The following is a 22,932-nucleotide window of genomic DNA, read 5'->3' on the forward strand; positions in this document are numbered from 1 at the left end:
TAATATAATTAAATGTGACATCAATATACAGTGCCTTACGAAAGTATTCGGCCCCCTTGAACTTTGCGACCTTTTGCCACATTTCAGGCTTCAAACATAAAGATATAAAACTGTATTTTTTTGTGAAGAATCAACAACAAGTGGGACACAATCATGAAGTGGAACGACATTTATTGGATATTTCAAACTTTTTTAACAAATCAAAAACTGAAAAATTGGGCGTGCAAAATTATTCAGCCCCCTTAAAGTTAATACTTTGTAGCGCCACCTTTTGCTGCGATTACAGCTGTAAGTTGCTTGGGGTATGTCTATCAGTTTTGCACATCGAGAGACTGACATTTTTTCCCATTCCTCCTTGCAAAACAGCTCGAGCTCAGTGAGGTTGGATGGAGAGCATTTGTGAACAGCAGTTTTCAGTTCTTCCACAGATTCTCGATTGGATTCAGGTCTGGACTTTGACTTGGCCATTCTAACACCTGGATATGTTTATTATTTTGAACCATTCCATTGTAGATTTTGCTTTATGTTTTGGATCATTGTCTTGTTGGAAGACAAATCTCCGTCCCAGTCTCAGGTCTTTTGCAGGCTCCATCAGGTTTTCTTCCAGAATGGTCCTGTATTTGGCTCCATCCATCTTCCCATCAATTTTAACCATCTTCCCTGTCCCTGCTGAAGAAAAGCAGGCCCAAACCATGATGCTGCCACCACCATGTTTGACAGTGGGGATGGTGTGTTGCTTTTACGCCAAACATAACCTTTTGCATTGTTGCCAAAAAGTTCAATTTTGGTTTCATCTGACCAGAGCACCTTCTTCCACGTTTGGTGTGTCTCCCAGGTGGCTTGTGGCAAACTTTAACCGACACTTTTTATGGATATCTTTAAGAAATGGCTTTCTTCTTGCCACTCTTCCATAAAGGCCAGATTTGTGCAATATACGACTGATTGTTGTCCTATGGACAGAGTCTCCCACCTCAGCTGTAGATCTCTGCAGTTCATCCAGAGTGATCATGGGCCTCTTGGCTGCATCTCTGATCAGTCTTCTCCTTGTATGAGCTGAAAGTTTAGAGGGACGGCCAGGTCTTGGTAGATTTGCAGGGGTCTGATACTCCTTCCATTTCAATATTATCGCTTGCACAGTGCTCCTTGGGATGTTTAAAGCTTGGGAAATCTTTTTGTATCCAAATCCGGCTTTAAACTTCTTCACAACAGTATCTCGGACCTGCCTGGCGTGTTCCTTGTTCTTCATGATGCTCTCTGCGCTTTTAACGGACCTCTGAGACCATCACAGTGCAGGTGCATTTATACGGAGACTTGATTACACACAGGTGGATTGTATTTATCATCATTAGTCATTTAGGTCAACATTGGATCATTCAGAGATCCTCACTGAACTTCTGGAGAGAGTTTGCTGCACTGAAAGTAAAGGGGCTGAATAATTTTGCACGCCCAATTTTTCAGTTTTTGATTTGTTCAAAAAGTTTGAAATATCCAATAAATGTCGTTCCACTTCATGATTGTGTCCCACTTGTTGTTGATTCTTCACAAAAAAATACAGTTTTATATCTTTATGTTTGAAGCCTGAAATGTGGCAAAAGGTCGCAAAGTTCAAGGGGGCCGAATACTTTCGCAAGGCACTGTATATATATATATATATATATATATATATAGACAATTCAATACAGTAATATGAGATCTGTACGTAAAACATTTACATTTAACATATAGCATATGCTCGTATCCAGAGCGACTTACAGTAAATTAATTCATCTTAAGATAGAGAGACAACCACATATCAGTCAAATATACAGGATACGAACATTCCATTTCAGCTAAACAATGGATATATAGCATTTTGCAAAAACATTTATTTTCGTACACATCTAATATCTATGAATTACAAGTCTAGGAACAGTAATATTTTACACACAAATAAGCAATGATTTCTGATTACAAAACACAAATGTGAAAAATTGGTGGATATAGCGTTTTAGAAATAAATTCTTCAAATGGTTGAATTATTAATGTGTGTGATACCTCTGTCACAAAGGTCAATTAAGCTAATAGAGGAAAGGGGTCAAAGACCACAGTAGTCATGTGGGTCTACTGCAAATGGACCACTGCACTGGACTTACCATTTTCTTTGATCATATTTCGTTGCTCTTGCACTTTCAACATCCTCTGCTTCCCTCTGTCAATCGCTGCTCTCCTCTTCAAGGTCTTGTAAAACCTACTGTAATCCCGTTTCCTATCACCACACTAACCATTTAGATAAATGTGGCTATTATTTACCTGTTTCTTTCCATCATCTCCTTTATCTTCTCCAGACGTTTTACAACTTCTGAGTATTTTCCGCTTTGAGCATATTGCTAAGAACATGATATTTGTTCTCACATTTTGTAACAAGCCACTGGAGGGCTTCCCCCTCCCTTTCAATCTGCTGCTCAATTGTTATTTATTGTAGGCTATCACCATACGTGAACAGGATGTCTCGAAACCATCTCACTGAAAAGACCCATGTGTTCTTCCACTGCTCTCTTATCAGCTTCTCTTAATGGCTCATCGGTTGGGATTACCAGGAGGAATACGTATGTCACTGGACGGCACAGACAATTGCTATGTTGAATCTCTTCTTTAAACCATTTTGGAGTGGTCACTGTCGGAACACTGCTCCAGTGTGGTGTTTCGATCACTGTGACCACCATACAGTGTAGTTGGTAGTACAACTGACTGCTTTGTGCAACTGACTGTTTTTGCCTTCATTTCTTTATACCCAGGATGGTATTTCTAGAGGAACTCTTGCCAGAGATTCTGTTGCCAAGAAGCACAATCTTGACTTCTGGTAGTGCTTGGCCTGTCACAGAGAAAGAGAGCAATCTCAGGTTGCCTTTCCAGACATGAGCAATGGCAATATGAAACTTGAGCAAATCATTAAGTTTTTTCCTGCTTCCTACAAACATTATACTGTATTGCTGGTGTCTATGTCAAAAATACAAAAACATGCTTTGTCTCTCTTTGAAAATGTAGGATTTACCATGACTGGAAGGCATGCAAAAACTTGCCATATTTCCATGATCACTCATAGCCACCAATGTATTCTGGAGTTGAGTTGAAACTGATATCATACTACCAGCTACACCCAGTTTCATTTGGTACAAAGTACAGATATGTCAGTGCCTTCTATGCACAGGTAACAATATAAACCTAATCAGCATAACAGTATAACAACAGCATATATATAATGCTTCAGGCCGTTATATAATGCATACAGTTGTTTCTTAGCTTTCCTCAAATAAGTAATTGTTTGCCATCTTTACCCACAAGGTCTGTTGTTAAGCAACAGTAGATGTCCCATGACTAAAGACACCAGTGCCTGATCTCAATTTGGATTTCTCACCGATTCTTGCCGTGGTTATTTATCCTGTTACACCAACAGGTATAATGCATTAAGATGTTGTTGGAATGCATCTTGTCATAAGCATGCATGACCTCTTACATGTGTTCTCATAATGATTGTCAATAAATACCAGCCACTTTCGTCAGGTGCCAGATGTAACCGTTGAACAAATGGTCTCAGAATGAGCCTTTCCTGCAGAGAAAGCTTTATAGAACCTAAATTCTCATAGAAATCCATATCCGTTTTTCTATGACACAGATGGATCCATGATCCCGCTTCAGAGATCAGTTTCTCCCCAGACAGTACACTGGGGAAAAAAGTATTTAGTCAGCCACCAATTGTGCAAGTTCTCCCACTTAAAAAGATGAGGCCTGTAATTTTCATCATAGGTACACTTCAACTATGACAGACAAAATGAAAATGAATTTGCAAATTATGGTGGAAAATAAGTATTTGGTCACCTACAAACAAGCAAGAATTCTGGCTCTCACAGACCTGTAACTTCTTCTTTAAGAGGCTCCTCTGTCCTCCACTCGTTACCTGTATTAATGGCACCTGTTTGAACTTGTTATCAGTGTAAAAGACACCTGACCACAACCTCAAACAGTCACACTCCAAACTGCACTATGGCCAAGACCAAAGAGCTGTCAAAGGACACCAGAAACAAAATTGTAGACCTGCACCAGGCTGGGAAGACTGAATCTGCAATAGGTAAGCAGCTTGGTTTGAAGAAATCAACTGTGGGAGCAATTATTAGGAAATGGAAGACATACAAGACCACTGATAATCTCCCTCGATCTGGGGCTCCACGCAAGATCTCACCCCGTGGGGTCAAAATGATCACAAGAACGGTGAGCAAAAATCCCAGAACCACACGGGGGGACCTAGTGAATGACCTGCAGAGAGCTGGGACCAAAGTAACAAAGCTTACCATCAGTAACACACTACGCCGCCAGGGACTCAAATCCTGCAGTGCCAGACGTGTCCCCCTGCTTAAGCCAGTACATGTCCAGGCCCGTCTGAAGTTTGCTAGAGAGCATTTGGATGATCCAGAAGAAGATTGGGAGAATTTCATCTGACCATATGACACCAAAATATAACTTTTTGGTAAAAACTCAACTCGTCGTGTTTGGAGGACAAAGAATGCTGAGTTGCATCCAAAGAACACCATACCTACTGTGAAGCATGGGGGTGGAAACATCATGCTTTGGGGCTGTTTTTCTGCAAAGGGACCAGGACGACTGATCCGTGTAAAGGAAAGAATGAATGGGGCAATGTATCGTGAGATTTGAGTGAAAACCTCCTTCCATCAGCAAGGGCATTGAAGATGAAACGTGGCTGGGTCTTTCAGCATGACAATGATCCCAAACACACCGCCCGGGCAACGAAGGAGTGGCTTCGTAAGAAGCATTTCAAGGTCCTGGAGTGGCCTAGCCAGTCTCCAGATCTCAACCCCATAGAAAATCTTTGGAGGGAGTTGAAAGTCCGTGTTGCCCAGCAACAGCCCCAAAACATCACTGCTCCAGAGGAGATCTGCATGGAGGAATGGGCCAAAATACCAGCAACAGTGTGTGAAAACCTTGTGAAGAATTACATAAAAAGTTTGACCTCTGTCATTGCCAACAAAGGGTATATAACAAAGTATTGAGATAAACTTTTGTTATTGACCAAATACTTATTTTCCACCATCATTTGCAAATAAATTCATAAAGAATCCTACAATGTGATTTTCTGGATTTTTTTTTCTCATTTTGTCTGTCATAGTTGAAGTGTATCTATGATGAAAATTACACGCCTCATCTTTTTAAGTGGGAGAACTTGCACAATTGGTGGCTGACTAAATACTTTTTTGCCCCACTGTAGTTGATTCTACGAAAGTTGATAGTAAAGTTGAATCTGTAAGTAGGGGGGAAATAATGATCAACATCTAACAGACTCTTGAGGAATGTGTTTATTTAGGAAATAAACTCACTGGAGCAATTTAATGATGAGTGAGGGGCTTTGGGGGTGGTTTGTTACTGTATTGAGTTAGAATTTTGTTTCATGGTTTGCCAGCAAACCCAGTGGTAAATTTGAATTGGTAAGTTCTACACTCCTTTGATGGGCACTACCTGTGATTCAATGTTCACACATTTATAATGATAGCCGAAGACGTAAGAATGTAAAGTCTGCATCCCAATAACAGTACTAGAAATCTGAATTCCAATTACATTTTCAGTTTAAAAAAAATGTAATTGTTGGATCTGCTGTAGTTGCTTCAGCCATCCTCTGTCCAATGACCTTTGTGAGACATATGATTACAACTAAAGTCCTTTAGATATCAAACTTTTCTTCACAAATGAAATGTCCATTCTCCTCATAGTCTTCGCGAGTGACCACCATCTCATCAAAGTCTGGGTTTTCTGCCAGGAGCTTGCCTCCTTCCCATGGGTAGGAGATTGGACTACGGACAGAGAAAGGTAACGTGTTAGTTTACAAATCAGTGATAAGATTTTACTCCCTAAATAAAAATGTTAAGCCTTGAAAAGTAGTTGCAAACTAGTGTTTATTTCTTCTTCACTCTTCTAAATAGACCCTGCCTGTGCACTCACTTGGGTGGCTGCAGCACAGAAACCTGGAAGTCGGTGGGGGTGAGGGAGCGGACCTCTTTGTACACCCGATCTCTGAACCCTGGGAACAATGTGTTACCCCCAGTGAGAACAATGTTCTTGTAGAAGTGGGGCTGCATCTCTATACAAGGAAACAGGAGAGAAAATGACATTTTATTTCATTGACACCTCTTCACCCTTCACCAATCTCTTGTATGGCTGTGAGTGAAAGTGTGATGATTGTTCTTTCTCCTACCCTCTGGCATGTTGTTGATGGAGTTGACTAGCGCTTCAGGGATGCCGATCTCATGGATGCCGATGTCTGAGGGGTGAAAGAGCATCTCTGGGACGGCAAACCTCTCATTGGCCAAGCGCAGGATCTGCTCTCCAGTCTTGTATTTCCCTGTGAAGTTCATCTCCTCTCTTGGCTGGGGAAGACACAGAGGATGGTCAGAGAACAGGGGACTACTCCATCCACAACCTCCTTAAATTGTAAAGTAAACTCTGCAAAAAAATAAACGCCCCCTTTTCAGGATCCTGTCTTTCAAAGATAATTTGTAAAAATCTAAATAACTTCACAGATCTTCATTGCAATGGGTTTAAACACTGTTTCCCATGCTTGTTCAATGAAGCATAAACATTTAATGAACACGCACCTATGGAACGGTTGTTAAGACACAAACAGCATACAGATGTAGGCAATTAAGGTCACAGTTATGAAAACTTAGGACACTAAAAATAGGCCTTTCTACTGACTGAAAAAACAACAAAAGAAAGATGCCCAGGGTCCCTGCTCATCTGCGTGAACGTGCCTTATGCATGCTGCAAGGAGGCATGAGGACTGCAGATGTGGCCAAGGCAATAAATTGCAATGTCCGTACTGTGAGATGCCTAAGACAGCGCTACAGGGAGACAGGACGGACAGCTGATCGTCCTCGCAGTGGCAGACCACTAACAACACCTACACAGGATCAGTACATACGAACATCACACCTGCGGGACAGGTACAGGATGGCAACAACAACTGCCCGAGTTACACCAGGAACGCACAATCTCTCCATCAGTGCTCACACTGTCTGTAATAGGCTGAGAGAGGCTGGACCAGGGGCTTGTAGGTTTGTTATAAGGCAGGTCCTCACCAGACATCACTGGCAACAACGTCGCCTATGAGCAAAAACCCACCATTGCTGGACCAGACAGGACTGGCAAAAAGTGCTCTTCACTGACGAGTCACGGTTTTGTCTCACCAGGGGTGATGGTCGGATTCGCATTTATCGTTGAAGGAACGAATGTTACACCGAGGCCTGTACTCTGGAGCGGGATCGATTTGGAGGTGGAGGTTCCGTCATGGTCTGTGCGTTACAGGGAAGACATCCTCCTTCCTCATGTGGTACCCTTCCTGCAGGCTCGTCCTGACATGACCCTCCAGCATGACAATGCCACCAGCCTTACTGCTCTTTGTGTGCATGATTTCCTGCAAGTCAGGAATGTCATGGATGTCCTCCCTGTAACACACAACGTTGAGATTGCCTGCAATGACAACCAGCTCAGTCTGATGATGCTATGACGCACCGCCCCAGACCATGACGGAACCTCCACCTCCAAATCGATCCCGCTCCAGAATACAGGCCTCGGTGTAACGCTCATTCCTTCGACGATAAATGCGAATCCGACCCTCACCCCTGGTGAGACAAAACCGTGACTCGTCAGTGAAGAGCACTTTTTGCCAGTCCTGTCTGGTCCAGTGATGGTGGGTTTGTGCCCATAGGCGACGTTGTTGCCAGTAATGTCTGGTGAGGCATGGCCAACGAAGAGCCCAGATCTCAATCCCATTGAGCACGTCTGGGACCTGTTAGATTGGAGGGTGAGGGCTAGGGCCATTCCCCCCCAGAAATGTCTGGGAACTTGCAGGGGCCTTGGTGGAAGAGTGGGGTAACATCTCACAGCAAGAACTGGCAAATCTGGTGCAGTCCATGAGGAGGAGATGCACTGCAGTACTTAATGCAGCTGGTGGCCACACTGACTGTTACTTTTGATTTTGACCCCCCTTGGTTCAGGGACACATTATTACATTTCTGTTAGTCACATGTCTGTGGAACTTGTTCAGTTCATGTCTCAGTTGTTGAATCTTGTTATGTTCATACAAATATTTACACATGTTAAGTTTGCTGAAAATAAACGCAGTTGACAGTGAGAGGATGTTTCTTTTTTGCTGAGTTTAGGTGTAACAATGAACGGAAAGTGGGTTCAAATAAATGCGTGTGAAGAATCCATACCTTGCAAAAGCCCTTCTTGATGGAGCTGAAATCTGGTAGCACATAATCTCTCATCACTGTGTTGTCCTCTCCTTTTAACCTGCAAACAGAGTCGATCACCACCTTTAAATCAACACTCACTCAATGGTCTCACTTGTCTCACTTATCTACTGACATAACTGCTTCAATTAAATAGTAGCCTACAAGTTTGGGGCGGCAGGTTAGCGCGTTGGGCCAGTAACCGAAAGGTTGCTGGATCAAATCCCCGAGCTGACAAGGTAAAAATCTGTCGTTCTGCCCCTGAACAAGGCAGTTAACCCACTGTTCCCCAGTAGGCCATCGTTGTAAATAAGAATTTGTTCTTAACTGACTTGCCTAGTTAAATAAATGCACATACAGACTTGTGTCTAGTTTAGCAGGCGAGACGATGGTCTAATAAAAATGAAAATGTCCTTACTGTGCTATATCCATGTCCTTGTAGAAATCCTGGGATACATAGCACACATCCTCTTTCACCTGATTGATCACATGGGTCTCATCCATGACATGCAACTGCCTGTTGAGGAAGGACATTCAGCGCAATAAAATTATATAAATTACAATTCTGCACAAACACGTGACATTGGAGGAGCTGTACAAAACTATGAACACAATAGTCAATGTCAGTTTGACATGACAGTCTTACCTATATGAAATAATCTCCTTCAAATGATTGGTCAGTAGCTTGCCTCCTACGTTGATCCTACCAAGGGAAACAAAATAAAACTATGGTCAACTCAAAGTATGGCTACATGCTAATAGCTAAATCCCAAAACCATGTCACATTAGCTTTAGGGCACAGCACAAATAAATAACACCAAAGGCTACTATATTTCATAAAATATGCATTTTTAAGATGTACATGTTGAGGTTACAGGTTTGGTAAAAGGTGTATATAATACAATTGTGATCTGAAATATTCCAAACTCATTTTGAATCATGTCGTGGCACGTTTTTGAAAATTATAGTACTTTTTGTTAACATTTTTGCACTGTTAATGTTGAGTAGCAATAGTGTTAACCTGCATATCCCATCCTTCATTTTCTTCCCCCTGCAGTAGGGGACTATGTGGGTGAAGGAGAAGCCACTGTCCACCACAATGCAGCACAGCTCCTGGTTGTTCATCTGGAAGTAGCGGTGGGCGCTCAGGGATCCAGCTGAAACAGAGAGGACATCCGCATTACACAGCCAAGTAGGAATACTTTCTACCATTATCACAGCCATGTCTGTATCATCATAATTTAACTTGCATGGGGTTGAATTTATCATTCAGTCACAGTGTAAGATCAAAATATAGATATCTTAGATCTAGCATAGTTACTAATTGAAAACACACAAGCCTTCGGCCACTGGGGAAGTCCTTTACTGAGTACATTGAACTCACCATTAATTCTGAGAGCTGCTTGGAATTGGTATTCCTCAAACAGGATCTCATTCATGGACTCCTGAATGGAGGTGAAGTTGAAGTAGGGCTCTGTGATCACTACACTGGTGTCTGCAAAGTCCACCTGCAGCCATAACATACACATTGCAACTTCTTCCCCACTGTTATCAATCTCCACCCATCTTCAATTCCATAGGGTTACTTACACAACATTTGTGATTCAGCTAATTGTGGAAAATCATTAATCACAACACATTGGATCAACAGCACCTTAAACATTTCCTTTCCAAAGAGGTGATCCCACACTTTTCTTTGGACATCCCAATTAACAAGGTAACCCTGCAACAGAACAGACAATAAAAAGCATTTTAGTCTATCGGATGCAGTGCCCCTTTTGTCCGCCAAGCCTAGGAATAATTTACTGGCAAGATGCAGTGCAACCCCCTGGACGACACGTCAGATCACGTGCGCACCTTTTGGAAAGGGAGAATGTAGAAAAGTCCTGAGGGATCCTTGATTTCATCCAGTTGGTTGGCGGTAAAAGTCTTCAGCCTTGACGTCTTGGAGCGAAACTGACAATTTGGGATAACGCTATGGGAAAAGAGAAACAAGAGCACTCTGCTTGAAATCGAAGAGGTCTGCCGGTTAAAGAGGTAGTTTAGGATTTTACAACTTAATGTTAGATGGTTCCTCATTCTGCAAGTAGTCTATGGGCCAGGATAAACTGTAATCAATGGTTCGGTTTTCTTTACACAGCCACTACAAACGTAACTATCTTTAGATTTGTTTTTTACATGCCCACATCACTTCCGTTAATCTTAACTTGCAGTGGCTTAAGTTAGCTGAAGTTTGCAGTGGCTGTTTAAAGAAAACCGAACCATGCATTACAATTTCTCCTGGCTTGAAAACAACTTTCAGGGTTAGGAACCATCTAAAATAAAGTTGTAAAATCCCGAAATACTCATTTAAAAGGTATGAATATTATTGATATTTCCCATTGATTATTGAAGTTATAAATGCCCCATTAGCGAGTACGACTATTTCTCTATTACCCAAATGAAAGGTTTTATTACTCCATTGTTTACAAACAAGAACATAAAGCTTCAAAATATCATGTACATGTCATGAAGTGTCAGTCCTTGCATCTAGCTAGAGAACAGTCTATGAATTTGAGAGGGAGCTCATTTCCCTAGCCCCATCTGTATAGATGGGTTAGCTGACAAATTCAGGAAAACGATGTGCACGCATCAATGGGGCAGAAATCCATGAGTTTTTGTGATTCTGGATGGCCAGATAGCTACCAACAATGACAAACTGCCATGTGGGGAATCGTAAGTGACTGGTTGCAACAACTTTAATCAAGCTGTTGATACCATCCTGTCTTGTTCTGACTGATTTCATGTCAATGCTAATATGGATAAAATCTAGTTAACCAGTAAGTAACGAAGTATTTGAGAGACAAGTGCTCATTGTGGAAATGTATTTATGTTAAATATAAACATTGGAGACGAAATATAGTTTACACGTTGTCAACAATCTAAGAATCCCGCATGTTTTGCCTCAGTTGCTGCTGAACAACCAACCCGACCATACCAAAACAAGTGACGGGGCTCCCGTTTAGCTGAAAAACGAATCACAGATTGAAGCTTTAACCATCCGATCTGATTATTCCCTTGAAATTGGTCACAATAATAGATGCATTTTTTTCTATAAAACATCCAACAATAAAAAGCACAACGGTATGTTTATCCAATTATATTTGTTAGCTAGCATCATAGCTTGTAACGTTAATGTTACCTGACTTTTTCGTGGCTGTATCCAATTTTGGCCGAATAAGCTCCGTTATCAAGAACTAAAGTGGTCATTTTCTGTAACTTGCGAGATTATACCAGGACCACTTAAACTGTAGTTCAATAAACAATCAAACTACAGTAGCTAGCTACATAGCTGAGCAAATATCGAATTTATCGTGCGCTCTTCTAGCGTGCTTCTTTCTGGCCAATCATAGCTCAAGAAATGTGTCCTTCCAATAGTTAGGCCGGGAGGAAGCGTATTTGATAACAATAGTTCCGGGCCTGTACCAACAAACATGGGCATTTATTCGCATCTTGAAAATCACAATCCACTAAGTTCCGACAGTGTAAAATATACGCCTACAAGGTCTTCCACAATAACATGATCAAACGGGGGTATGCAACCTTTATTGTAATAAAATTTGGTTAAAAAATACTCAGTTGCTTACATTTCAGAAATGGCAGGTATTTTTGATCATTATTTTCATATCAGTACATTCATTTTGTTTAACATCTCACCCAAAATATGAATGGCCAATGCCTCCACACAATGTACCAAAGACAAATCATTTTTGTAACCATACATTTAATCAAATTCTATCCCATTGAACAATTCACCAGGCATTACATATTTGGAAAATTACAAAATAACATTTCCATGTGTCTGAATAAGGATTGATTTCAGAAAAATTAAATTAAGTTCAGTCTTTCACAATTAATTTGATGAGAATTCAAAAACATAGAAATGATTTCTAAAATCTATTGAGATTTTCAGAAAACCTGAAGTGAGTATACAGGTTATCATTAGTTCCACTCACTCATATCGGCTCCATGTTTAAACTAATCAACACAATGCAATGTTTGAACTCTGAACTAGGTTTTGTGGGTGAGGTTACTGATAGTAAGGGTGGTAGCGGGACTGGTCTGGGTGCTGGGGAGGACCAGGCATCTGGCCATGGGGTGGGGGCCCCTGCATGCGGGGCGGGTGAGTGCCCCTGGGGGCTGGCCACATCCCTGGGCTCAGTCCCCCGGGCTGATTAAAGGGCGGGCTAAGAGTGCCCCGATCCTGCTGCATGGAGCTTGGATTGTAGTGGTGGGGAGGGGGCGTGTTAACAGGAGGACCACCGTGTTGGGGCAGGGGGCCTAGGGGAGGTGGGTGGTTCATGTAGGGAGGCATCTGGCCCATGATGTGTCCGGGTGGTGGGGTGATAGGAGACAGGCCTGAGGACATGGGAGGGACCTGGTTGTAGACCAGATGAGGCGTCCCGGAGCCCTGAGGCAGGTGCTGCATAGGGTGGCTGAGGGTGGGTGGCGGCTGAGGGGGTGGGCCGTAGTGCTGCTGCTGGGGTGGGAGGGCCATCAGGTGGTGGGGCTGGCCAGGGTAGTCTCCCTGATGCTGGTGGGGAGGGGGCATGCCCTGGGCAGGCTGGAGAAGGGGCGAGTCCCCGGAGTCATCCTGAATGGGCACAGTGATGAGGTTGCTGTGCTTACGAGTAGTCAACGTGGCAATGCGGAACGTCTCCTGACCCAGTGGGGGGCGATGGAGACCAGAGGGGCCCAGTTCAGAGGAGGGGGTTGACGGCGAGGAGGGAGGGGGCTGACCATAGGGGTCGTGTCCCTGCAGCTGTGGGGGTATGAGGGGGTGTCCTTTGGCCAGGTGGGGCAGTGGTAGTCGACGGAAGTGGTCAGGTGGCTCTGAGGCCAGTTGTGGATGCAAGGGCTCTAGGCGTGGTAGAATGCCCCCTCCTGCAGCCTTGGATGCCCTCATGTGTCGGTGGTTGACATGGGCCTGCAGGTCGCGCTGGGACAAGTAGGTGCGCTTGCAGCCCGGAACGATGCTGCACATGTAGAGGAGGCCCCGCAGGCACTGCTCGATCCGCTGGACCGGATCTGTGCAGCTGTATAGGGTGAGACTAATCTCAGGGGTTTAGTAAGGGAAGTGGAGCCAGCGACAACACACGCATTACATCGACACATGCTTTGAGACTTAGCAGAGAGACTAGACTGTGCACTCACAATGTGAGGGAGATAGCTCACAACAGTTCACAACTAATTTAACTTGTACAGTATAATCAAACGCAAAGGTTTGAGAGGCAATTTACCCTGGACACATCTTTTCCATCTTCTTCTCATGGAGCAGGGCACAATCATAGCAAAATACATGCTTGCAGGGAATCTGTGGAAGAGGAACAATGTTAGCACACATGAGTGCCAAGTGTCAAGCACAGGAGGCTGGTGAGGGGAGGACGGCTCATATTCGTGGCTGGAACAGAGTAGATGGATTGGCATCAGACACATGGAAACCATGTGTTTAATGTATTTGATACCATTCCCCTGATTCCGCTCCAGTCATTACCACAAGCCTGTCCTCCCCAATTAAGGTGCCACCAACCTACTGTGGTGTCAAGGCATAAAAATGAATGAATAAAGAGTGTGGATTATAGTTACTTGCAGAAATATTCCTAGTGAGGGAAGGAGGCATAAACTTACCATGCGTCCATAGAGCTTTATGGGAAGGCCACATATCTCACAGAAATGAACTGGCGTGTCGTCCTTTTCGCCAACCAGATTCAGCTGAAGAGACAAAACTAATATTTTCACATTTAGCTGTCTCTGAAAGAATACACACAATATGCAGCCTGCAACATCATGATAGCGTTATTTTGGGTCGCAACAAATTAGAGGAGTAACCGTGTTTTAGAAGAAATATAGAGAATGGACACTTACTTTGTAGTCCCAGAACACGGGCTGAGGGAACCTCCTCTGGTTGCCTAACGCATCTCCAGACTTGCGCTCAAATCTATCTTCCTGCTTGAAACCAAAGCCCTCTAGAACATTAAGGAATACAATTGGCATGAATGGCAATTCTGGATGTGCTTCTCTCTCCTTCAAGCCACCATCATGCTTACCTTCATCATTAGACTGAGTTTTGGAGGGCAGTCTGCTTAAGGGTCTCTGTGAGTGGTTAACAGCCTTGTTTCTGACTGGCTGCTTGGATATCAGCTTAATGGGGATCCGTCTGCGTACATCAGGGCCCCCAAGAATGCCTGAACCATCAGTGCCTTGTAGATCAGTGTCTAAAAATAATCATATGTCACAATGTCAATAGCCATAGCTAGTTCAATGTGCACATTTATCTTTTTCAACTTGTTTGCTGTAACTGTTCAAACTAATGCTTGGGTCATAGATTATTATCCTCTAAGGTCTCTGCTTGGGCTAGTGTCAGTGGTCACAAAACATGCTTATATCCTGCCTGTCTAGTTTGCTAGTTGTTTGCATGCTAACTTCAACAGGTTACTGTTGCATAGTGGTGTTACATGGGCTATTGGGTTGCATTTTTGTGGGATACGTATAGACCTTTACCTAACTACCAATTTCAACTAGAACAATATAATATGTATACAGTTAGCTAGCTAACGTTGGCCATAAGCATATAGCTACTATAGCTCGCTAGCCAACTGAAAATAATTCGAGCTAGGCAGTGCTAGCCCTCAAAGGCCTTGAGCCCAATACAGTTTCCTGTCTGTGTTTTCGGCTCTAGCTACCTACAGGAAACACTGCATAATAATAAAAGCCACTGCAACACAAAATGTATCATATGTACACCATACAAATAGAATAAATGGATGTACACATAGAAACTCCTCACCATTTTGGTACATTATCAAATTATTGACGCATTGCAGTATGGGAAAGGATTGTTCTTCTTCTTTACATTTGTATTGGCCGATCGCAACCAACTGAAAGGCGTATACAGCGCCACCAACTGTACTGGAGTGTGAGGCCAGTCGCAGCCTTCCTAGTCATCTACTGTAGTTCTCTTATCTGGCCGTGTGTTTCTGCCTACTGTTCTGGAGTGCGAATTCATTACACGATGTGACACAAAAAGGGAAAGGAAAAAGGACTGGGAAAAGGGAAGAAAAATTGCCCTACTGCCTAACCTGGGGCGGTAGGTTAGTTGAATATTGTTTTTATTTACTTTTTTGCTCTTTGGCACACCAGTATTTCTACTTACACATCATAATCTGCACATCTATCACTCCAGTGTTAATTTGCTAAATTGTAATTACTTTGCTACTATTGGCCTATTTATTGCCTTACCTCCTTACTCCATTTGCGCACACTGTATATAGATGTTCTATTGTGCTATAGACTGTACATTTGTTTATCCCATGTGTAACTCTGTGTTGTTTGTGTCGCACTGCTTTGCTTTATCTTGGCCAGGTCGCAGTTGTAAATGAGAACTTGTTGTCAACTGGCCTACCTGGTTAAATAAAGGTGAAAAAAAAGAAAAAGGTTAGAGCATTGATCGAATCCCCGAGCTGACAAAGTAAACATATGTCGTTCTGCCCCTCACCACTCACCACCTCACCACTAGTCCATCTGATCCAACACCAGGCCAACTCTTCTGCAGTAAAATCTCATACACCCAAGTACTTTTCTGCAGCTGCCACCACATCATCTACTGTTATGTGATATACGTTCCATTTCCGCTGTAAAGTTTATAACCATGGCTATGAACGCTAACTATTGGCCTTGGCTTATTCACAAGGAGCCTCTTAGTATCCCTCGCCCTGGACCAATCTCCCTCTACTACTCTCTTCAGTGCCGCAGCATACGACACCTTCTGTACTACTCTGATCCTGGCAACCTCAACCTGCCTTTTTTAAAACTGGACACTTCGGATCTCCAGCACCATGTGTACCCCTACAGTTACAAAAGCTGAAGAACATATGCAAATCCAGGTACTTTCCGCAGGTGCTGGAGTTGTAGGCAAACTCATCAAAAACAGAAAGGAAAACACAATGTTTTGACCCTTAGGTCTTCATCAGGTATATGGTATATGATGGATACCTGATGAAGAACTAAGGGTTGAAATGTTGTCATAAATAAATTTCACCTGGGAGCATGAGCAGCAGTGTGCGGCGTTTTCCGTTCTGTTTACCGCTACAGTTAACACACACAACTTTTTCAACCGATACTACACATTCCTTTGTCTCATGCCCTCCTGCACACTTCTCACATCTAGGAATCTCCTTCCTACACACTGCTGCAACATGATCATAAGCTTGGCACCTAAAACATCTTAATGGGTTCGTGACAAAAGCTCTCACGGGATAACTGACATCCAAACCTGACTTTGTCGTGTAAAGACTGCATCAAAACCAGGGGTTGGTTTTGTTCTGAACAGAACCATCATTATTTTTGTGCCATTGTTCCCACCAGCGAAGTAAAATCCTGAACCGGTTCAAACCTCCCAAAAAATAACGTTCCATTCGGTTCCCTTTTAAACTTCAGAAATATATATATATTTTACATTTAGCTCAACATTAAATGTCTTCACCAATGGATAGAGCAGTGGACCGTGCAAGCTATGTACACGCATTGGACAGACAAGTGTAGTGTAGGGTGTGACATACGACTGAAATTTTGAAGGTGAGGAGAGCAGTGGGCATGAAGCGCTGGGCATCTTGTTGTTATGACATGCATGACCTGAATTAGGACCACAGAATTATACCTACGGAGGAGCGGCTTCCATGAAGGCACTTTGAATGTCTTTTGAACATCAGAGAGTTAGCCTAACTAACTCAGGAGACTGAAAATATTTGGCATGGGTCCTCAGATCCTCAAAAGGGTCTACAGCTGCACTATCGAGAGCATCGAGAGCATTGGTTGCATCACTGCCTGGTATGGCAACTGCTCGGCCTCCGACTGCAAGGCACTACAGAGGGTAGTGCATACGGCCCAGTATATCACTTGGGCAAATCTCTCTCCCTAATTTCTGAATCACGCCTGTAACATCAGCAGCTACAGTAGACTATGCATGCGTCAGCGAGAGGGGGAGGGCAGATAGCCTACACACACACACACACACACACACACACACAGGCAAAAATCTTCAGGTGGCAGGCAGTCACTGGAATATGTTTCTGAGTGACAGTGAGGGCTTTGCATGGGCACTTTGTTGTATTTTTTTTTGTGGGACTGGAAAAAAATGCCCGGAAGGTAAAATAACCTTATTAACCGGCTCCCATGCTTTTAAAATAACGGTTATCTTTCAAAACAGAATAGATCATTTTCGTTCTCGGTTCTGGTTCTGTTCCTTGAACCGGTTCCAAACCCTGATCAAAACTCAGCAGGACAGAGTGTCTTCTCTGTTTCATGGGAAGGGATTTTACGAATAGAGAGCAATCGCAAAAGTATGGATGCGAAGGGAAGCCAGGCTTTCCAAATATTTGACCAATAAAAATATATAAATAATAATTATTAATTTTTCGTCTCTCTCTGTGTTTTAATATTTTTGTCAATTCGCAAGAGGCTGAAATCATCCAAGCGAGGGAAACAGCGCCCCTCTGTCTCAGTATGTGTAGCCCATGTAGTTGTCTGGACCGATTCGATCGATGCCAAAAGCATTTGGCCTTCCCTGTTAAAAAATATAAATAATTAGCCAATCAGCATTGAGCTGAGCTCAACTGTGGGTTGTACTGGTGCAGCAAAACAACCTCCAAGGGAGGCCAGTTTGGATTTGACTTCACACCAATCAAATAACTTCCTAAGAAAAACTTGTCTATTTCTGGCCTGCTTGTGTTGATGTCCTGAAGTAGCTAAATCGACTACAGTTTGTCTGGAAGCAAGACGTCGGTGTCCGTGACCTGGCTGGTTTTTCTTTTGTAATCCGTGATTGTCTTTAGACCCTGCCCAATACGTCTCGTTTCTGAGCCATTGAATTGCGACTCCACTTTGTCTCTATACTGACATTTTTCTTGTTTGATTGCCTTGCGGAGGGAATAACTACACTGTTTGTATTCGGCCATATTCCCAGTCACCATTCTTGTACCTCATCACAGTGGGTACAACATCTTCTATGCACTTCCTTATAAACTCTCTCACCGAATCAGCGTATACGTCAATATTATTCTCTGAGGCTACCTGTAACATGTCCCAGTCCGCTTGATCAAAACAATCTTAAGGCGTGGATTCCGATTGGTCAGACCAGCGTTGAATAGTTCTTAGCACGGGTACATCCTGTTTGAGTTTCTGTCGATAGGAAGGGAGGAGCAAAATGGAGTCGTGGTCAGATTTGCCGAAAGGAGGGTAGGGGAGGGCCTTGTATGGATCGCGGAAGTTAGAGTAGCAGTAGTATTCTATCAATATGCTGATAGAATTTAGGTAGGCTTGTTATCAAATTTGCTTTGATCAAAACTCCAGCTACAATAAATGCAGCCCCAGGACATATGGTTTCCAGTTTACATAAAGTCCAGTGAAGTTCCTTGAGTTCCGTCGTGGTATCGGCTTGAGGGGGGATATGCACAGCTGTGACAATGACAGAGGAGCGCAACAGCGCCTCTTCAACCTCAGGAGGCTCAAGAAATTTGGCTTGTCACCTAAAACCCTCACAAACTTTTACAGATGCACAGTTGAGAGCATCCTGTCGGGCTGTATCACCACCTGGTACAGCAACTGCAGCAACTCCACCCACAACCTCAAAGCTCTCCAGAGGGTGGTGCAGTCTGCACAACGCATCACCGGGGGCAAACTACCTGCCCTCCAGGACACCTACAGCACCTGATGTCACAGGAAGTCCAAAAAGATAATCAAGGACAAAAACCACCCAAGCCACTGCCTGTTCACCCCGCTACCATCCAGAAGGCGAGGTCAGTACAAGTGCATCAAAGCTGGGACCGAGAGATTGAAAAACAGCTTCTATCTCAAGGCCATCACTGTTAAACAGCCATCACTAACACAGAGAGGCTGCTACATACAGACTTGAATTCATTGGCCACTTTAATGAATGGATCACTATTCACTTTAATAATGCCATTTTAATCATGTTTACATATCTTGCATTACTCATCTCATATGTATATACAGTATTTTATACCATCTATTGCATCTTGCCTATGCTGCTCTGTCATTGCTCATCCATATATTTACAGTGCCTTGCGAAAGTATTCGGCCCCCTTGAACTTTGCGACCTTTTGCCACATTTCAGGCTTCAAACATAAAGATATAAAACTGTATTTTTTTGTGAAGAATCAACAACAAGTGGGACACAATCATGAAGTGGAACGACATTTATTGGATATTTCAAACTTTTTTAACAAATCAAAAACTGAAAAATTGGGCGTGCAAAATGATTCAGCCCCCTTAAGTTAATACTTTGTAGCGCCACCTTTTGCTGCGATTACAGCAATAAAGTAGCTAACAGCAAAGTCAAAGCTAGAAGGGGGGGTGGAGTCAAGTAAAAAAAAAAAATGGGGGGGGGGGGGGGTTCGATGTGAGGAGGCTATAGACTTACAGAAATGATACTTACTATGACTGTGATATGTGATTGTCCCACCTAGCTATCTTAAGATGAATGCGTTAACTCGCTTTGGATAAGCATGTCTGCTAAATGACTAAAATGTGAATGTAAATGTTCAGTATATATAATGTGGGGGGTTTGGGGGGCAAATGTTTAAATTGTGTAGTATTAGCAATAGTAAATACGAGTCTGATAGCAGCAGTTGTAATGTGTGTGTGTTGCATGAATGTATATGTTGTGACGTATTGATTAATACGTACTGCTGTTCATCGAATGATTAACTGATTATAATTACGTGATTCAATTAATCAGGTAATTATTAACTCAATAACCTGGGGCACCATGGGAAAGTTTGGTTTTACTGAGTTCCTATTTCCCAAATTAACTCAAAGGATATCAGAATATTTATTTTACAACAGTCACTAATTAATACATTTCCTCTACATTCTCATCCTGAACGTCGCAAAATCCGGGAATCTGCACACAACCGAGTCCCACTAAATAAGTCCGTACCACACCAATTGAGTTGATTATTTATTTACAGTGCCTTGCGAAAGTATTCGGCCCCCTTGAACTTTGCGACCTTTTGCCACATTTCAGGCTTCAAACATAAAGATATAAAACTGTATTTTTTTGTGAAGAATCAACAACAAGTGGGACACAATCATGAAGTGTAACGACATTTATTGGATATTTCAAACTTTTTTAATAAATCAAAAACTGAAAAATTGGGCGTGCAAAATTATTCAGCCCCCTTAAGTTAATACTTTGTAGCGCCACCTTTTGCTGCGATTACAGCTGTAAGTCGCTTGGGGTATGTCTCTATCAGTTTTGCACATCGAGAGACTGAAATTTTTTCCCATTCCTCCTTGCAAAACAGCTCGAGCTCAGTGAGGTTGGATGGAGAGCATTTGTGAACAGCAGTTTTCAGTTCTTTCCACAGATTCTCGATTGGATTCAGGTCTGGACTTTGACTTGGCCATTCTAACACCTGGATATGTTTAATTTTGAACCATTCCATTGTAGATTTTGCTTTATGTTTTGGATCATTGTCTTGTTGGAAGACAAATCTCCGTCCCAGTCTCAGGTCTTTTGCAGACTCCATCAGGTTTTCTTCCAGAATGGTCCTGTATTTGGCTCCATCCATCTTCCCATCAATTTTAACCATCTTCCCTGTCCCTGCTGAAGAAAAGCAGGCCCAAACCATGATGCTGCCACCACCATGTTTGACAGTGGGGATGGTGTGTTCAGGGTGCTGAGCTGTGTTGCTTTTACGCCAAACATAACGTTTTGCATTGTTGCCAAAAAGTTCAATTTTGGTTTCATCTGACCAGAGCACCTTCTTCCACATGTTTGGTGTGTCTCCCAGGTGGCTTGTGGCAAACTTTAAACGACACTTTTTATGGATATCTTTAAGAAATGGCTTTCTTCTTGCCACTCTTCCATAAAGGCCAGATTTGTGCAATATACGACTGATTGTTGTCCTATGGACAGAGTCTCCCACCTCAGCTGTAGATCTCTGCAGTTCATCCAGAGTGATCATGGGCCTCTTGGCTGCATCTCTGATCAGTCTTCTCCTTGTATGAGCTGAAAGTTTAGAGGGACGGCCAGGTCTTGGTAGATTTGCAGGGGTCTGATACTCCTTCCATTTCAATATTATCGCCTGAAATGTGGCAAAAGGTCGCAAAGTTCAAGGGGGCCGAATACTTTCGCAAGGCACTGTATATATACACACACACACATGGTGTGGCTCTTGAAAAACAAATCAGATAAAATCATAAAGTCTGGGGTGGGTGGGTTTAGTTATGTGTTATTCTAATATAAGTTATATAGCAATAAGAACAAAAATACTGGTTCTCTCAATTTTGCATTAGAATAAAAACTAAATTGTTCAAGTGAAAATGCTCTACAGTAAAATTCTCCTAATTTGTTTGAGGCTAATGCAAACTGAAAAGAAAGCAAGACAGGTTAGAATGGTTATTTTCATAATTACTATAATTTTTAATGTTGATACTATTGCAATGAATTACTAATAATGAAAGATGGTGAAATATAATCAAGGCTTTTAGGAAGCAAATACCAAGACATTTGCTTGTTATGCTTTTTCAAATCAAATTTTATTGGTCACACATGCATATTTAGCAAATGTTATTGCGGGTGTAGCGAAATACTTGTGTTCCTAGCTCCAGAAGTGCAGTAATATCTAACAATCCACACAGGTTTGACCCTGAGCTGACAAGGTAAAAATCTGTCACTCTGCCCCTGAACAAGGCCCACTGTTCCTAGGCCGTCATTGAAAATAAAAATGTGTTCTTAACTGATGTGCCTAGTTAAAATAAAAAAAAATACAAAATTAAAACAGGTGACAGCTAGCGATGGCGATTTAACAGTCTGATGGCCTTGAGATAGAAGCTGTTTTTCAGTCTCTCTCGGTCCCAGCTTTGATGCACTTGTACTGACCTCGCCTTCTGGATGGCTCGGGTGGTTGTTGTCCTTGATTATATTTTTGGCCTTTCGGTGAAATCGTGTGCTGTAGGTGTCATGAAGGGCAAGGAGTGTGCCCCCCTGTGATGCGTTGGGCAGACTGCACCATCCTCTGGAGAACCCTGCGGTTGCGGGCAGTGCAGTTGCCATACCAGGCAGTGATACAGCCTGACAGTATGCTCTCAATTGTGCATCTTTTAAAGTTTGTCTTAGGGGGCCAAGACACATTTCTTCAGCCTCCTGAGGTTGAAGACACACTGTTGTGCCTTCTTCACCATACTGTCTGTGTACATTTTTCTTATATAATTTTGCAGTTGAAATTGTGTTTTGAGGGTGTGTGCAAACTAAATGGTTAGGTAGCTACCTAGTTTGCTGGCTAACCCAGAATCCCAATCTAACAGAATGTTTAATCTCCTGTTTTTAGCTAATAATATGATCTCTGCTTGTTGGCTAAATTAACTAGCCACCTTGTCATTGGCATAAAGAGTGAACAGATTAAACAGGTGTGTGGCAATAGCTAACTATCACATTCGGTCAACACTAGATCAACTGGCTAAACTTGCTGCAGTGTCAACCATGTACAGTAGCTAGCTGATCAACTGGTCAGGCCAGCGCAGAATCCTCCCACTCCATTGCTCTCTCTGTATAGTGTGTGTGTCTAAATATAATTCTGTTTTTATGACACCGCCT

At 42.6% G+C, this 22,932-nt stretch overlaps 2 protein-coding genes and 1 pseudogene across 2 annotated transcripts; all 3 read right to left on the reverse strand.

Annotated features, from left to right (window-relative positions):
* Positions 1-2,182: 2,182 nt before the first annotated feature.
* Positions 2,183-3,062, reverse strand: LOC149985254 (GTPase IMAP family member 9-like; annotated as a pseudogene).
* A 2,440-nt stretch (positions 3,063-5,502) lies between these two features.
* On the reverse strand, positions 5,503-11,671 carry actr6 (actin related protein 6). Its single transcript, NM_001160696.2, has 11 exons — positions 11,458-11,671; positions 10,134-10,251; positions 9,931-9,999; positions 9,661-9,784; positions 9,298-9,433; positions 8,923-8,979; positions 8,695-8,793; positions 8,259-8,337; positions 6,239-6,410; positions 5,986-6,124; positions 5,503-5,837 (listed from the first exon to the last, which is right to left on the reverse strand). Exons 1-11 carry the CDS (start codon positions 11,523-11,525, stop codon positions 5,708-5,710), a joined length of 1,191 nt encoding a protein of 396 aa, NP_001154168.1. The 5' UTR covers positions 11,526-11,671; the 3' UTR covers positions 5,503-5,707.
* Positions 11,672-11,823: 152 nt separating this feature from the next.
* On the reverse strand, positions 11,824-15,185 carry LOC110497501 (E3 ubiquitin-protein ligase Hakai). The gene is made up of 6 exons (XM_021573637.3): positions 15,103-15,185; positions 14,363-14,530; positions 14,181-14,281; positions 13,944-14,027; positions 13,556-13,629; positions 11,824-13,366 (listed from the first exon to the last, which is right to left on the reverse strand). Exons 1-6 carry the CDS (start codon positions 15,113-15,115, stop codon positions 12,346-12,348), a joined length of 1,461 nt encoding a protein of 486 aa, XP_021429312.3. The 5' UTR covers positions 15,116-15,185; the 3' UTR covers positions 11,824-12,345.
* Positions 15,186-22,932: the final 7,747 nt, after the last annotated feature.

The sequence above is a fragment of the Oncorhynchus mykiss genome, chromosome 2 (assembly GCF_057628025.1).
Source record: "Oncorhynchus mykiss isolate SJ-2025 chromosome 2, ASM5762802v1, whole genome shotgun sequence".
NCBI lineage: Eukaryota > Metazoa > Chordata > Actinopteri > Salmoniformes > Salmonidae > Oncorhynchus > Oncorhynchus mykiss.